We start from the raw sequence: 15,172 nt of genomic DNA, 5'->3' as shown, positions 1-15,172 counted from the left end.
TGGACAAGGGTCACCTGGAGGGAGGGGGTAGGGGAGGGACACTACCTTAAAGGGGCAGGCTTGCTTTGCCCAAGGCCTCCTTGCCTGGGCACGACAATTCCCCAAGTGCACTCCCGCTAACCTCTTTCCTATGAGAGAAACACAGACTCCAGAATGAGTGGGAACATTTATTAGGAAGGAGGGATTTCAGTTAGGCCCTCATTTCCCACACAAAAACCACACTGTTTTTTCCAAAGGAGGGCAGGCAGAGGACCCTGGATCCCAGGGGACAGACAGCATCAGCAGAACGGGGGTGGGGGTGGGGGCCTGAGTTTGAGGTGGATAAGGCTGCTGCTCACCACCCCTCCAGGGAAATTTAGTGGCTAAAACACAGCTACTTCATCCTCTAATCCCAAAGCCAGCAGCCTAATAGAAGACTGTCTTGTCTCTGGCAGAGACACCTGGATCATGGTTGTGGGGAAGGAAGGAGAGGGCTCATCTCTTGTCATCTCTTGCTGCTTCTTCGGGTTTCTTTGCCGTTGCTGACAGGGTTGCTGGAGGGGCCAGGAGGGCCGGAAGGCGTGTGGTTGGGTTGACTTCGAGTGATTCGAGTGCTAGGGGGATGTGAGGGGGTGTGAGAAGGATGGGGGCCACCCACAGGACCTGGCTGGGTGCTCAGTCCATTCCCATTCTGGCTCTCGGAAGCTGGTTGTGGGAGAGGAAGAAACGGAGTTAGGTAGTTGCGGTAAGAAGGGGTCTGTCCTCAAAGCCCACTCCATGCCCCAGAGAGTGGATGAGTCTTCACTAAGCACAGCTGCATGAATGATGACCAGGTACAAAAAGACTATGGGTTTTGCGTAAGAATGGGACCCTAGCACTGACAATTTTAACTATCAACTTGATACAACCTGGAGTCTGCAAGGGAGAGTCAGTGAGGGGCTTGTCTACATTGGCTGGTCTGTATGGGATTGTAATTAACTTAATTTTGCAGGAAGACCCAGCCCAACTGTAGGAGGCCCTATTCCCTAGGCATGCGGTGGTCCTGATTAGAGTACAAAAAGCTGTGGGCTACAAGTATGAAAGGGACCCCTCAATAATTTTGGAAGTTGCTCCATGAACCATGTGTGTTTGTCTGTGTGTATAACTTTATATTATATGATTACAACACATTTATCTTATGTATCTCTGTATCATTGGAAATCAGACCCAGATTTAGTTCAAGGCTCAAGGCTCTCTGAAAAAAAAAGTCCTATGGCCCAAGATGACTGTAAAGCTGGAGAAGCACAGGAAGAGCCTTAAGTCTCTGTTTAAATGGAAAGGGCTGGGTCTACCATAGGTGGGAAGTTAGTGCTTGGGTTAGGTACCCAGCACTATAATAAACAATACACCGGGGACTGAACCCCTCTGCCACTGAGCCACTTAGCTACACATCACCCCCAACTGTGTATATTTTGTATTTACTCGTGTGTGTATGTGTGTGTGTGTACACGTGTGCGTGCATGCACATGTATATAACCTTCAGGAGTTGATTGTCTCCTTCCACCATGTGGATGTTCTGGGAATTGAACTCAGGTTGTCAGGCTCGATGTCAAATACCAGTTCCTGCTGAACCACCTTGCCAATCCCTACACCTGTATATTTTAAACATTTTAAGGGAGCTGGGAGTGTGAGATGGCTTGACTCTGGCAACTGTATGCTAGCATGACCCCCCACACACCTAATGCAGCCTATTATAATCCTTACTCCTGCAGAGACTGCAGGTGCTGTGTTTTATTCCGTGACATATACATAGAGTAAGTGCTCTGTTGAGTCCTAGTAGACAGAAACGGGGCTGTCTCTGGTGTGTGAAGGCACTGCAGACCATCAGTGATGTGGAGACTGGCTCTCAAACCACATCCCTACTAAATTCTCTGTTCTAGTGGTCTAAGATATCTGTAGCCTAGACAGAAGGGAAAAGCCCTTTCCTCAGTTCATAGATAAAGCAAATATGTACATCGCAATGTTAAGATTTTGTGCTATATATTTAAAAAAAACAAAACAAAACAAAACAAAAAAACCAGACAACTTTTGGGGGCTGGGGAGATGGCTCAGCAGTGAGGAGCGCTGGGTACTCTTGCAGAGGATCCAGGTTCAGTTCCCAGCACCCACATAGCAGTTCACACATCTGTAACACCAGTTCCGAGGGACCCAGCATCCTCCTCTAGCCTTCATGGGTCCCATGGAAGCAGACGGTGCACAGACATGCATATATTTAGACACCTACACACTTTTAATTTGTATGGGGTGGTGCCACACACCTTTAATCCCAGCACTAAGGAGGCGGAGGCAGGTGGATCTCTGAGTTCCGGGGCAGCCTGGTCTGCAGAGCAAGGGCAGTCAAGGCTATACAGAGAAACCCTGTCTCAAAAAACCAAAAAAAAAAAAAAAAAAAAAAAAGTATTTGGGGGCTAAGGATCATATTGAGCGCTAGCCTTGTGTGGGGTTAGGTCTATCACCTTGACACAGCCTCAAATCACCTGGGAAGAGGTAGGAAGGACTGGTCCGGGGGCTTATCTATGGGGAATTGTAATTAATTCTGTGGGAAGACCCAGCACACTGCACGGCATCACTCAGTGAGAAACTGAGCTGAGCACAAGCAAGCGTGAACTCTCTGCTCCCGACGGTGCCCGTGCTGTGCCCAGCTCTGTCCACTGCAGGGACGCACTGCATGTAACCCAGAACTGTCAGCTAGGTGAATCCTTTTCCCTACACTGCTGCTGTCAAGATAACTTAAAGCAACAACAAAGTAGCCACAACACCCTCACATGGCTGGCGAGATGGCGCGGGTTCGATCCTTGGAACCCCTATGGTGCAAGGATTGACACCCACGGACTGCCACTGTCCTTTGACTTCCACGTGCCCACTGTGGCACATGAAAGCTCCCTCCCAAATTAAATACATACGTATAGAGAAAATATATACACAACACAAGGATTTACAAAGCCACAAAAAGAAAAAACAAAACAAAACAACAAAACACCTCTCGTTTCTGTTAGCAGGTGACAACAGGGAGTAAGCACTTGGCACATGGCCTTATGTATACCTTCCCTCTTTTTCCTGTTTCTCTGTGTCCCCCTGACTGTAATGGAACTCGCTCTGTAGACCAGGCTGGCCTCAAACTCAGAGGTCCACCTGCCTCTGCCTCCTGAGCACTGGGATTAAAGGCCACCATATCCTTTTTTTGAGACAGGGCCTTGCTATGGAAACCAAGCTCGCCTAGAACTCATTCTCTGGATCCCAGAATGTCCTCAGAACTTGCAGTAACCCTCGTTGCCTCTGCTGCTCAAGTGCTAGAGAGCAACCGTGCTTAGCTCTTGGTTGTACCTTATTTTTGTAGCTAGACATGATGGCGACATACCCATGGTCCAGCACTTGGAAGGTATAGGTAGAAGGAGCAGAGATGCTGGGCCAGGTTTAGCTACATAGTTAAGTCTGAGGCCAGCCTTGCATGAGACAGTCATGGAAAAGTACTGTCCCATTTTATTCTCTCCTTTTCTTCTTCTATTGTCTTTTATACTGGGGAGGCTGAACCCAAGGCCGTGCCACTGAACTACCTTTAGGTCCAACGGTCACATCACATCACATCTACTTATCTACCTTGCCTGTCTTTCTCTGTCTCTCTACCCCCCCTTCCTGCTTGATTGCTCGAGCTCTCTCTCTCCCTCTGTCCCTCCCTCCTTTCTTTGATGCAGGGTCTCCCTGACTGACCTGATGCTCTGATACTTTAGGCTAGCCACCAATGTGGAGTGACCCTCCCACCTCAGCCTGTAACGTATGAGGATTATAGGTGTGAGGCATCATACCAGCATCTATCTATCTTTCTTTCTTTACATTTATTTTTATGTGTAAGAGTATTTTGCCTGTATGTGTATGTGTGGGCACTACATTGCCTGAAGAGGGCATATGAACACAGCCCTGGATGCCCTGGAACTGGAGTTTCAGATTGCTGTGAGCTGCCATGAGGGTGCTGAGAACCATACCAAGAGTAGCCCACTGTTCTTTTTTTTTTTTTTTTTTAAGATTCATTTATTATTATACGTAAGTACACTGTAGCTGTCTTCAGACACTCCAGAAGAGGGAGTCAGATCTCATTGCAGATGGTTGTGAGCCACCATGCGGTCGCTGGGATTTGAACTCAGGACCTTCGGAAGAGCAGTCAGTGCTCTTAACCGCTGAGCCATCTCACCAGCCCTAGCCCACTGTTCTTAACCACAAACCATCTCCCCATCCCTTAAGTCTTCTTCAACTGAAAACATATGGTATCTTTTATGGTGGAATTAAATGGTATCCATTTTGATTACAATATTGGAGGTTCTCCATAAAGCCAGAAGCAGCAGGAGAAATATGCAGTCATAGATCATATATGAGGGATTGTCTCCACTGGTGGTCCTGTGCACACATCTGGTGGGAACTGTAATTAACTTAATTATGCTAAGCCACCCCGAGCACCATGGGTGGCTCATTCTGTTTCTTGTTTTGAGACAGCTTCTCTCTTAGAAGTCCTGACTGTCCTGAACACACTAAATACACCAGGCTGGCCTCGGACTCACAGAGATAAACCTGTCAATGACTCCAAAGTGCTGAGATTAAAGGTTTGTGGCTGTCACATTGAGGTTGGGTGGCTCATTCTGAGTGGAGAAACTGGGAAGAACACAAACATATAGACGTGTAAGCATGCACGCACTCATCCTCTCTGCGGTGACTGTGGAGATGATGTGAACAGTGGTTTCTGTAAGCAAGACTACTAGGAAGGTCTTGATGGCTCAGTGGTTAACAACACTGGCTGCTCTCCAGCTGACCCAGATTTGGCTCCCAGCACCTACACTGCAGTAACAACCATCTGCTACCCTCTCCTGGCTTCCTTGGGTACTGTATGCATGTGGTAGTCATACATGTAGACAAAACACACTGTACTGGCTGGTTTTGTATGTCAACTTGACACAAGCTGGAGTTATCACAGAGAAAGGAGCCTCCCTTGAGGAAATGCCTCCAAGAGATCCAGCTATAAGGCATTCCAGCTGTAAGGCATTTTCTCAATTAGTGATCAAGGTGGGAGGGCCCCTTGTGGGTGGTGCCATCCCTGGGCTGGTAGTCTTGGGTTCTATAAGAAAGCAAGCTGAGTAAGCCAGGGGAAGCAAGCCAGTAAGCAGCACCCCCCCCCCCCCATGGCCTCTGCATCAGCTCCTGCCTCCAGATTCCTGTCCTGTGTGAGTTCCTGTTCTGACTTCCTTTGGTGATGAACAGCAATGTGGACGTGTAAGCTGAATTAACCCTGTCCTCCTCAAGATGCTCTGGTCATGGTGTTTTGTGCGGGAATAGAAACCCTGACTAAGACACATACATATAAGGTAAAAATAGATAAAATCTAAAAGAGAGAGAGAGAGAGAGAGAGAGAGAGAGAGAGAGAGAGAGAAAACAAAAAATCCAGACACTTCCCACTGTCTACTAACTCTGCAGCCACAGCAGTTACAATGTAATTCAAAATAAATGACCATGTCTTCATATGTTGCCAGCTTTTGTATTTACAATTCTTTCTTTTTGTTTTTTGAGACAATGTTTTACTATGTATGTGGCCTGGAATTTCAAAGTAGACTATGCTGGCCTTAAGTTTACAGTGATTCTTCTGCCTCTACCTCTCCAGTACTGGGATGTGTACTACTATACCCTGCTATACTATATTTGCTATTATTATTTCAGAAAAGGAAATAAAAAAAAATTTTTTTTTTTTTTTGGTTTTTCGAGACAGGGTTTCTCTGTATAGCCCTGGCTGTCCTGGAACTCACTTTGTAGACCAGGCTGGCCTCGAACTCAGAAATCCGCCTGCCTCTGCCTCCCAAGTGCTGGGATTAAAGGCATGCGCCACCATGCCCGGCCCGGAAATCAAAATTTGTTGTTGTTTGTTTGTTTGAGACAAGGTCTAGCTTTAAACCATAGACTAGATAGGAACATGTGATAATTCTTTTGCCTCATCTCTTCCCCAGTGCTGGGATTACGGTTGTGAAATTTAACCTAAATAACAATAAAATGATTTTTTAAAATGTAGCATATTCCAGAGCTAGTCAGGCCTAAGCAGGAGGATCTTTGTGATTTTGAGATCTGCCTGGACAACATAGTAAGAATGTGTATAAAAATAAAATAAAATAAAATAAATAAATAAATAAAAAGAAAGAAAGAAAAAGAAAGGGAGAAAAAAAAGAAAGAAAAACATAAGAAAAAGAAAAGAAATATAAGGGCTGGAGAAATGGCTCACTGGTAACAGCATTGGCTGCTCTTCCAGAGGTCCTGAGTTCAGTTCCCAGCAACCACATGGTGGGTCACAACCATCTGTAATGGGATCCAATTCCCTTTTCTGATGTGTCTGAAGAGAACGACAGTGTACCCCCCCCTAATCCATAAAATAAATCTTAAAAAAAAGAAAACTATAATACAGATTATGCTATGTAGCTTAAGAATCAAGTAGTCCACACAATCGAGGTATATGTGTATGTGTGCGTGTACCTACTTTTCAGAATATATTCCCATCACTTAGTGACTGATATTACAAAGAACTTACAACAATATTTAAATGTGGTCCGTGTGACCCTGAATGCTCCTATCAGGCATGTGGCACGTGTTGAGAAACTACTCTCCTTTGCTTCTCGACTAGTGGCAAGGAAAGTAAGAGCACTCAGGTCTTCAAGTCTCTTTGCCACTGAGACTTGCAGAAGGTGTAAAAAACGAAGGAGAACTGGGTGGAGGGGGAACATCCTGAGAGTGGAGGCACTTGGAAAAGGGATGAGGAAAACACATCTTTCCTGGCTGGGCAGAATGGGGCACTTGAATGGGCCAGTGGAAGGAAAGAAATGGATTCCTACCTGGAGAGGCAGCAGGGGGTGCTGTGGTAGCTTGTGGGGCAGTAGGGCTGTTGTCATTGTTCTGCACCTGCAGGCACAGATGAGATACTCAGACCCTCCTTAACATCATGATGCCGGCCTTATCTGCCATTTTCTCTAATGCCAGGCCCAGGGACTCACCGATTTGTTGGGCGCCTGCTGCGTGTTATACTCTGGGTTGGGCTCGCTGAAATTAGGTACTTCGGAATAAACCATACAGAATCTGCAAAGAAAGAAGCGGAAGCCTTGGACCTGTCCAGCCAGGAGATGTGGACAGCACGGTCTGTGTTGCTTCCTTGTAAACCCTAACTTTTCCACTTTGGGTTCCTAGTGCTTATCTCAACTGCCAAGACAACTTACTCTCCAATCTTCTGCAGATCGCCCCCACGGCCAGTGTACAGTGTCAGACAACCTTTGAACACGGAAGCATACCTGTGGGGTGAAGCAGGAGTCAGTCTTCAGAAAAGTTGTAGGATTTTTAACTACACCCTACCGCTGTTGCCGCGAGGAGCCCTGCCTTACCCTTTGGTGAGTCGGATAATGTCCCCAGGTTGGATCAGGTTGCCCACATCGTCCCATACTGAGATGTTGATGCTGCCCGTTTTGTCTGCCACTTTACAGGTCCGAACCTCATGCCCGTCCTTTGTCTTGGTCACCCGGCCTTTAAGGGAAGAAAATGGAAATAAAGTCATACAGATCATGGTGATGGTGAGAGTGTGGGTATTGGCCGAGTTAGGTAAAGAGATAGAAGCAAAGCCCACGTCCCTCCTTGATGGCGGGTTATGCGTGGGTGTATGGGGCGGTAGTGGAGGATCCAGCACCATGGAGAGAGCCCCGAGTGGGGAAAAAGGCCCGCGTGGCATCAGTCCATTTAGTTTTACCTATTTTATACCTGTCAGCAGCTCCCTATGCCAGCGGTCTAAGAGATTAGAATGAGCGTGGAGGGGGAGCCTCCTCCTTGTCCAGGTAAGTTAAGAATGCAAGCGGTGGTCCCGTGTGCTCCCACTCTCCATGCTCCGCCCCCTTGGCTCCCCACGAGTCCACTGCGCATGCATAGCCACCTGTCTCCAGTACAATGAAGATAAGGTTCAGATTCTTGAGCCCGGGCTTGATATCCTTCACGAAGGTCTCGGTCGTCATGCTTCCCGAGCCGTGGCACCACGCTGGAAGCGGAAATGGGAGATGAAGGTTCAAGGCTCGGCGGAGCCTTTGCCCCCATGCTCCCGCTTGGCCTACCCACCACAGCAGGCGGGAATCTGGCAGCCTCGGTCCCCCTCTAACCCTTCTGGGAGGTTAGACACGAACTTCCCTGGGGGCCTCGTACTTCAAGATCAGATCTCTGGGTAAGATGCTTAGGGGCTGGAAGGCCCTATGTCAGGATGCTTTCAGTCTCACGCTCCGAAGCGGGGAGGCTGAAGGAGACTCGGAGGGAACCCGATGCAGCTCCAGGAAACAGAATCTCACTCGGCAGATCTTCCTGAACCTGCATCCCTACAACCCAGAACTCGGTCCATCCCCTCCCCCACTCGCAGCCCACCACCCACCCAGCCAGCAGGCCGGACTGTGCACACCGCCGAGCCACCCGCAGGGGGAGCCAGGGGGCTGGCTGCCGCCGGATGCTGCGGAGAGGAACGCGGGAGCGCGTACATTCCCGGAAACGTCCCCTGACCTCCTCCAGCCAATAAGGTCCGATCTGCCGCCCAAAGCGCCCCACCTCCAGCCACCGCCCATCCAATCGGGCTCCGAGATTCACTCGCCGCGAAGGGGGCAGTTTTTAGGTTTTAAAGGAACCTCGCAGTGTATTAGTTCCGTAGGGGAAAAGATGGATGGCCCACCAGGGGGCGCCGCAGATACCAAGCCTCTTTTCCTCCCAAAGAATGCACTTCGGGCTCTTAAACATTTCATTTTCTCTTCAACTAGTGTCACAGTGGGAAAAAAGATCCAAGGGCGATGGAATGCAGCAGGAAAACGTCTTAGTTACAGCTTGTTTCTTTGCTTGTTTTCTCGGCAATTCTTTTTTTTTTTTTTCGGTGGGGTGGGGGAGGGGAAGAAGTTTGAGACAGGGTTTCTCTGTGTAGCCTTGGCTGTCCTGGAACTCACTCTGTAGACCAGGCTGGCCTCGAACTCAGAAATCCACCTGCCTCTGCCTCCCAAGTGCTGGGATTAAAGGCGTGCGCCACCACTGCCCATTTTACACATGAAAATGTTAAGTTAGTTAAAAGCCAGTGCTTTGGACATGGCAGGAGCTTACACATCATCTTTAATACACCAAACGGTTCGGCTCAGGGCTCTGGGACAAGAGGCATTTTCGCCATAGAAAGATAATAGGCAGATTCAGCCTCCTTCGAAAGACGTTGAACCCGGAACATAAAAAGCGGGCACTGGGGAGGCGAGAGGCAGGCGGAGCTCTTGAGTTTAAAGCCAGCCTATCCTACATAGTGAACTCCAGGACAGCCAGGGCAACAAAGAGAAACCCTGACTAGGGGAGGGGGGGTAAGCAAGTCTGACTTGGTTCACAAAGGCACATTCGATTCCTATTTCCTTATTTTATTGTATCTCAGAGACACCTAGACGCTTTAGTTTCCTCGGGTACTTGTCAGATTGTCTTCAAAGGAAGCAGCTAGCTCTGTATTCTCACGAATAGTTACATATGTACTAATGTGAACTGCCCTTTAAAAAAGAGAATATCTACAACAAATACTGCTTGACACCAGATTAGCCTAAGAGGTAATGTAATTGCATTCCTTGTCTTGCTTAACTGCTTACCTAACACAGAGCGCTTTAAACTCCACCACGACTCTCCTCAGGCTCTCTCCCACCCACATTCCCCCAACCACAGCGTTGCAGCCTTAGGAAATCAAATCATTAGTGTTTCGGGCACTCTGAGTTTTTGAAGAGCCATCATGAATACTACAAGAGTGTGTGGCTGGGAGGCGGATACCCCTGCAGCACCCCAGATCAAAGCTTTGCGGTGAGACACTCCCTCCCTCTCCATCCTGCGGCCTCCTAAGTTAACAGCAGCATCCATTCCCATGACTGTGAGTCACAGGTCGGGAGGCCCCGGGATGCTGACCACAGCTCTGGAAACTGAAGGGCTGGGAGGACAGCAGGCCACGCTGGAGACCAGCTGCTCCGCCGCGACCTCGTCCCAGCGCTGCATCAGGCCTGGCACCCGAGCCGTGCACCACCACCCAGCACGAAGTGACTCTGCAGGGCCGGACACCCGGGGTCGCCCCAGACCTTCGCACCTGAAGCACACAGAGCCCTCCCTCCCAAAAGGCTACACTGCCCGTCCTTAAGAACTTCCGGCCCAGAGCGGAGGCCGAGCTAGCCCCCGCCTCTCGTAGGAGCGTCGTCCAGTCGCCCCCGAGTTAAACAGAGAGGCGGGGCTTGGTGACGAGCTTCCGCCCCGTTGCGTAGCAGCAGTGGGCGTGGCTAAGGGCTAACCGGAGACGGCGAGGAGTGGTCGGAACCTTCTTCCCCATCCTTGCCTTCCCCTTCCCCTACGGGGAAAGGCTGAGACCGGGCACCCAGGGTGCTACGCGGCCGCCGTGTCCTCAGCCGCAGCCCGGCCCCGCGTCCGGAGAAGCCAGGCCGCGTTCCGGGCGGTGCGTAACGCTCCTGGGCGAGCTTCTAACCCTGGGGGGGGGCGAGGTCCTCTTGGATTGGTGCCTGGGTCCGAGGTGTTGGGGGTCGGGAGGAAGGGTGGAGAGGAGGAGGAATATGGAGGAAGGGAGCTCCGCTGGGAGGAGTCGGGAGGTGAGCTAGCTGGGGGCTCTGGAGCTTGGGAAGGTCCCCTGGAGTAGGGAAAGCCGCGGGAAGTGCGGGAGTGGCCTTGGGCCGGTCTGAGGACCCGGGAGGAGCTGACCCCTGGGGCTGAGGGACAACATGGAGTTTAAATGGCAATGATTGACAGGCTTGGAGGCGAAGAAGGGAACGTTCTGGGGGCTAGCCTTGGCAGGGACCGCGGAACCCAAACCTCCGCCCTCCAAGCGCCATAGCTTGGCTTCTTTCCCATGCCTTGTCTTTGGCAGCCTTGTCTTTCTCTTTTATTCCTTCGCCGCTCCTCTCTCTCCCCCACCCCTCCGTGGAGGACTCTTACATTCCTTACATCTTTGCCCCTGACTGATTTGCAGCCCCGCTCTGACACGCACGATCCATCCACTCATTTAATACCCTGGAAAGCCCACCCCAGCCCAGGAGGCAGGGCATTTGTGGGGTAGAGAGCGAGGGTGGGATGGGGGGGTGGGGCAGGAGAAACACCTGAAAATGCAGGATGAGGGTGTTTTGGATTGGCACACTAACTTCATTTCATGAAACTTCATTTCAACTGGTAGCAAATGTGGTGGTTACCAAGGCCACTGTTCTATGGAGATTGACCTCTGAGAATCTTGGCAGGTTACTTCTTATACAGTAGTTTTAACTAATAGCAGGATTATTGGCTGCTAGTATTCCCCCAAGAAAGATAGTGCCAAGGGAGGGTGAGGGGTGCAGTCGTATTGTTATGCAGTGTCTTAGGTACACCTTATGGCAGGGCCTACTTCCCAGTGATCGAAAAGAAGGAACAAGCATTTTCAAGCATTTCCTCTGGTTCTCACTATGAGTTTATTTTGCCATTCCGTTGCAACAACTAAGAGCAGTCTTACACATACTCTTAGAGTTTATCTCATTTGATTTGCAGGACAACAGGTTAGAAAATGCAAGTGTCATCCCTGTTTGACAGTTGTCTACATGGCTTGTCTGAAGCTGTCCTGTCAGTGGATGGCACTCTCTCTCTCTCTCCCTCTCCCCCTGATTCAGTGCTTAGCTTGTCCCTAGGAGACCAAGCATAGCCAATATAGTACCTGTTCCTGGAAGCTTTTTTTTTTTTTTTGAGGTACAGGTGCATGTGCCAGATGGTTGGGAAATGGGGTGTTGTTCAAAGGAAGGAAGCNTTCCTCCTCCTGTGTTATGTGGGGTAGGGAGGAACATCAACTCTCTCCTCTCTGGACTACAGTGAAGAGAAATGCTGGCCTTTACACTTCTCTCGTTCACTGAGAAGACACACTGAAGGAGCTGTGGTTGATGAGCGCAGTGAACTAGGAGCACATGTACCCAATTCAGGAGAGACCCAGTAGCCTTTGTGTTCTGCATGAAAGATCATCACCAAGTACTCTCCTAACTTAGCCCTTTCACTAGTCTCACACACACACACACACACACACACACACACACACACACGATAACGAGCCGAGCCAGGGAGTTTAATTAGTTGTGCTGTATCTCATTGACTCCGATTCTCAGGGCTCTGGAATAGTCCCATCTTTTCAGACACGAGCCTGGTCAGCCTGGTTTTACTGCTTCCTGGTCGACCAAGTTGCCCACCTAGAACAACACTATCTCTGCTTTTTTTCCTCCTTCCCAATTGAGAAAAGGTCCTGCCCGGTGGCCTCTCCTGACTGAGTTCAGTTATCTTCCTGTCTCAGCCTCCTGGGTGTTGGGATTGCAGGCATGAGCTACCGTACCTGCCTTCATTCTTCCTGTTTATGAGTAAGCCCGCTCTCTCAGTCCCCACCCCTCTTGCCTTTTTTAAAGCCTTATCCCTTCAGGGGTGTTTCAGTTTGCACCTATAGCGACTGAGTATTCTCTGTGTGAGAAAATGTTTCCCTTGAGGGAGCCTGGATGTTTGGGGATCTGAGTACTCCAGGCTCACATCCCTGCCGGGAATGAACTGAAGCCCTGCTTTCTCACTGTCTTCTGACATTTTCCAGTCCTGGCACTATAGTCATGCACTCTCAAGTATGGAGCCAAGGACTGAGTTCCAGTGCCTTGTAAGCAGTTTTGGGTTTGTTTGAGACAAAGTTTGGAACTTGCTACTTAGCCCGAGCTGGCCTTGAACTCAAATTCTCCTATTTTACCTACTGAGTGTTGGGAATGCAGGCATGGGCTGTCCTCCCTGGCCTCTAGAAAAGTTTTTACATGATATCGTATAAATGAAGTCACCCCAGAAACATTAAAGGACAGTACAGGGCAAGCACTATGGATTTGTATTCTGTATAGCCACCGATTTGGAATTTTTGGCATTGCTTGTAGTTATGTGCTGAGTAAAGAAGTATATATACAGGGGCTGGAGAGACGGCTCCGTAGTTGAGATCAGTGACTGAGCTTTCAGAGAACTGGGGCTTTGATTCCAAACACCCACTAGGCAGTTCACAGCTGTCTAACTCCAGTACTAGGGAATTCACTTCTGGCCTCCTCTGGCACCAGGCACAAATGTGGTACTTAGACATATATGCAGGCAGTACACCCATATATATAAAATGAGATAATTTTGAAAGTTAATCTGTATGTATATATGTGCGCACACACATACACATACTTTTTTATTTTGAAACAGAATCCCATGTACCCCAGGATGGCCTTGAACTTTGATCCTCTTGCCTCTGCTGAGGCACTAAGATTATAGGCAGGCATCACTACCCTCCTAGTTTGTGTGGTGATAGGATTAAATTCAGGACGTTGTGGATGCTGGGCAAGCACTCGATCACTGAGATACAGCCTGAGCTCTCCTTTTCCCTTCTCTATGTTTTCAAACAAGTCTTGTCTCCAGTGGCTTCCCTCTCCACCTTGGCTTTTCCTTCCCCTCCTCTCTAGACCAAGTACCCTCCTGTTCGTTCATAGGGTAGTGCAGCAGCCTGCAGTCCTGAAAGGAGTTTCTCCTCCTCTCTGCCTGGATGCCCCACCCATCCGATCCAAGTCTGTCCAGTCTCACTGCTAAGTGGAAACAGGTGCTCTGCCTTACCTTTTCTTTTCTCTCCCTGTTCCTATTAATAGAGCGTTCCTGATTGTGACATCACACCCACCTCTGGGCCAAGAGACTTGTCACTAGGAAGAAAGACTCAGTTGGAGTATAGCAAACAAGATGGGATACTCAGAGCATCTCCTGAGCGGCACTGAGCGGAGGCATCAGGGGGTTGGAACCTTGTGAACAGGGAACCTGCCCCCACCACTTAGAAGGTAAAGAGCCTGGGTTTGGAATCTCATTCCACCTCTTCTCCCTGGTCAGGGTTCCTTCTGACCTGGAAAATCTAGTACCCTGAAGCTTTCTAAAAGTAATGCATGCTATCTTGTTGGTAGTATGTTTTATGTTTTTTCTTTTCTTTTTTTCTTTTTCTTTTTCTTTTCTTTTCTTTTTTTTTTTTTAATTTTCCTAGACAGGGTTTCTCTGTATGGCCCTGGTTGTCCAGGAACTCACTTTGTAGACCAGGCTGGCCTCGAACTCAGAAATCTGCCTGCCTCTGCCGCCCGAGTGCTGGGATTAAAGGTGTGCACCACCTCACCCGGCTTCTATTTTTTTTTTTTTTTTTTTTAAATCTTGTATACTCACTGGACTATACCTGTGCCTTAGTTTGAAGACAGTGGTTGCATTTCCTCTTTCTTCTCTGTTGGCAAGAAGATTGTATGTTAGAATGAAGAGATCTGTGTTAACCACAGAAGTAGAGCTGTGTGCTGGTGGACAGCTGGGAGCTCTGCAGACCTTGCAGTAGCCATTTGATGAATTCTTGTTTGCTTGTTTTTCAAGACAGGGTTTCTCTGTGTAGCCCTGGCTGTCCTGAAACTCTGTAGACCAGCCAGGTTGGCCTCACACTCACAGATATCTGCCTGCTTCTGTTTCCTGAGTGCTGGACTCAAAGTCATGTGCTACCACCACCCAGACCTTAAAGAACTATAGATCCTCTGAATTGTTCTTTAGGAATTTGAGTTTAGAGCCAAAAGATGGACCAGTATTTCAGAACTCTTGCAGTGAAAGCAGGAGGACCTGGCTGCAGCTCCCATTAACCGTGTAAAAGCCTGTTCAAAGACAGGTGGCTCCCAGAGGGGCAGCAGGCCCATGTCCGTGCCCTACACACAGGAGAGAAAGAACTCAAAGTAATGAAACACTCTAAACAAACTCAACCTTTGAAATCCTCTGAGCCAGCTGTAGTGCCTCACACCTTTAATTCCAGCACCTAGGAGGCAGAGCAGATGGATTGCTGTGAGTTGAAGGCCAACCTGGTCCACAGGGAGAGGTCTAAGACAGCCGGGCCTACATAGTGAGGTCCAGTCTCCAAAACAAAACCCCAAAAAACTACATAGATAAATATCCTCTGGTAAATGGAGATTCCAGCATTCTGGAGTTAAACAGAGCTTAGAAGTCAGGTAGCTTTACTCCTCTATCTCCTAAGAAATGAAACGGGGGGGTTTTATTTTGTTTTGTTTTGTTTTTTGGTTTTTCGAGACAGGGTTTCTCTGTATAGCCCTGA

The 15,172-nt window shown here is 48.9% G+C and overlaps 2 protein-coding genes across 3 annotated transcripts in view; one reads left to right on the top strand and one right to left on the bottom strand.

The window, feature by feature from the left end:
- Positions 1-154: 154 nt before the first annotated feature.
- On the bottom strand, positions 155-8,543 carry Nabp2 (nucleic acid binding protein 2). Of its 2 annotated transcripts, none has more exons than XM_021205231.2 (7): positions 8,435-8,543; positions 7,952-8,053; positions 7,413-7,551; positions 7,251-7,322; positions 7,032-7,113; positions 6,873-6,939; positions 155-684 (listed from the first exon to the last, which is right to left on the bottom strand). In XM_021205231.2, exons 2-7 carry the CDS (start codon positions 8,028-8,030, stop codon positions 485-487), a joined length of 639 nt encoding a protein of 212 aa, XP_021060890.1. In that variant the 5' UTR covers positions 8,031-8,053; positions 8,435-8,543; the 3' UTR covers positions 155-484. The 2 variants fall into 2 exon arrangements, with proteins under 2 accessions (XP_021060890.1, XP_029398216.1); XM_029542356.1 differs by lacking the exon at positions 8,435-8,543 and adding an exon at positions 8,215-8,419.
- Positions 8,544-10,290: 1,747 nt separating this feature from the next.
- The window catches only part of Rnf41 (ring finger protein 41), a 27,232-nt gene continuing 22,350 nt past the window's right edge, over positions 10,291-15,172 (top strand). The window contains exons 1-2 of the mRNA XM_021204771.1: positions 10,291-10,498; positions 13,704-13,886. The gene's annotated coding sequence lies outside the window, so the exon portion shown is untranslated. The remainder of the gene's footprint in view (positions 10,499-13,703; positions 13,887-15,172) is intronic.

The sequence above is a fragment of the Mus pahari genome, chromosome 9, assembly GCF_900095145.1.
Source record: "Mus pahari chromosome 9, PAHARI_EIJ_v1.1, whole genome shotgun sequence".
NCBI classification, from domain to species: domain Eukaryota; kingdom Metazoa; phylum Chordata; class Mammalia; order Rodentia; family Muridae; genus Mus; species Mus pahari.
This window is presented reverse-complemented; position numbering and strand designations above follow the sequence as displayed.

Coding starts and splice junctions, on each gene's coding strand:
- Nabp2 (XM_021205231.2), bottom strand. CDS start 8,030: ATGACGACCGAGACCTTCGTGAAGGATATCAAGCCCGGGCTCAAGAAT. Junction 7,114..7,250: donor GATCTGCAGAAGATTGGAGA/GTAAGTTGTCTT, acceptor CTTTCTTTGCAG/ATTCTGTATGGTTTATTCCG. Junction 6,940..7,031: donor AGCAGGCGCCCAACAAATCG/GTGAGTCCCTGG, acceptor CTGTGCCTGCAG/GTGCAGAACAATGACAACAG.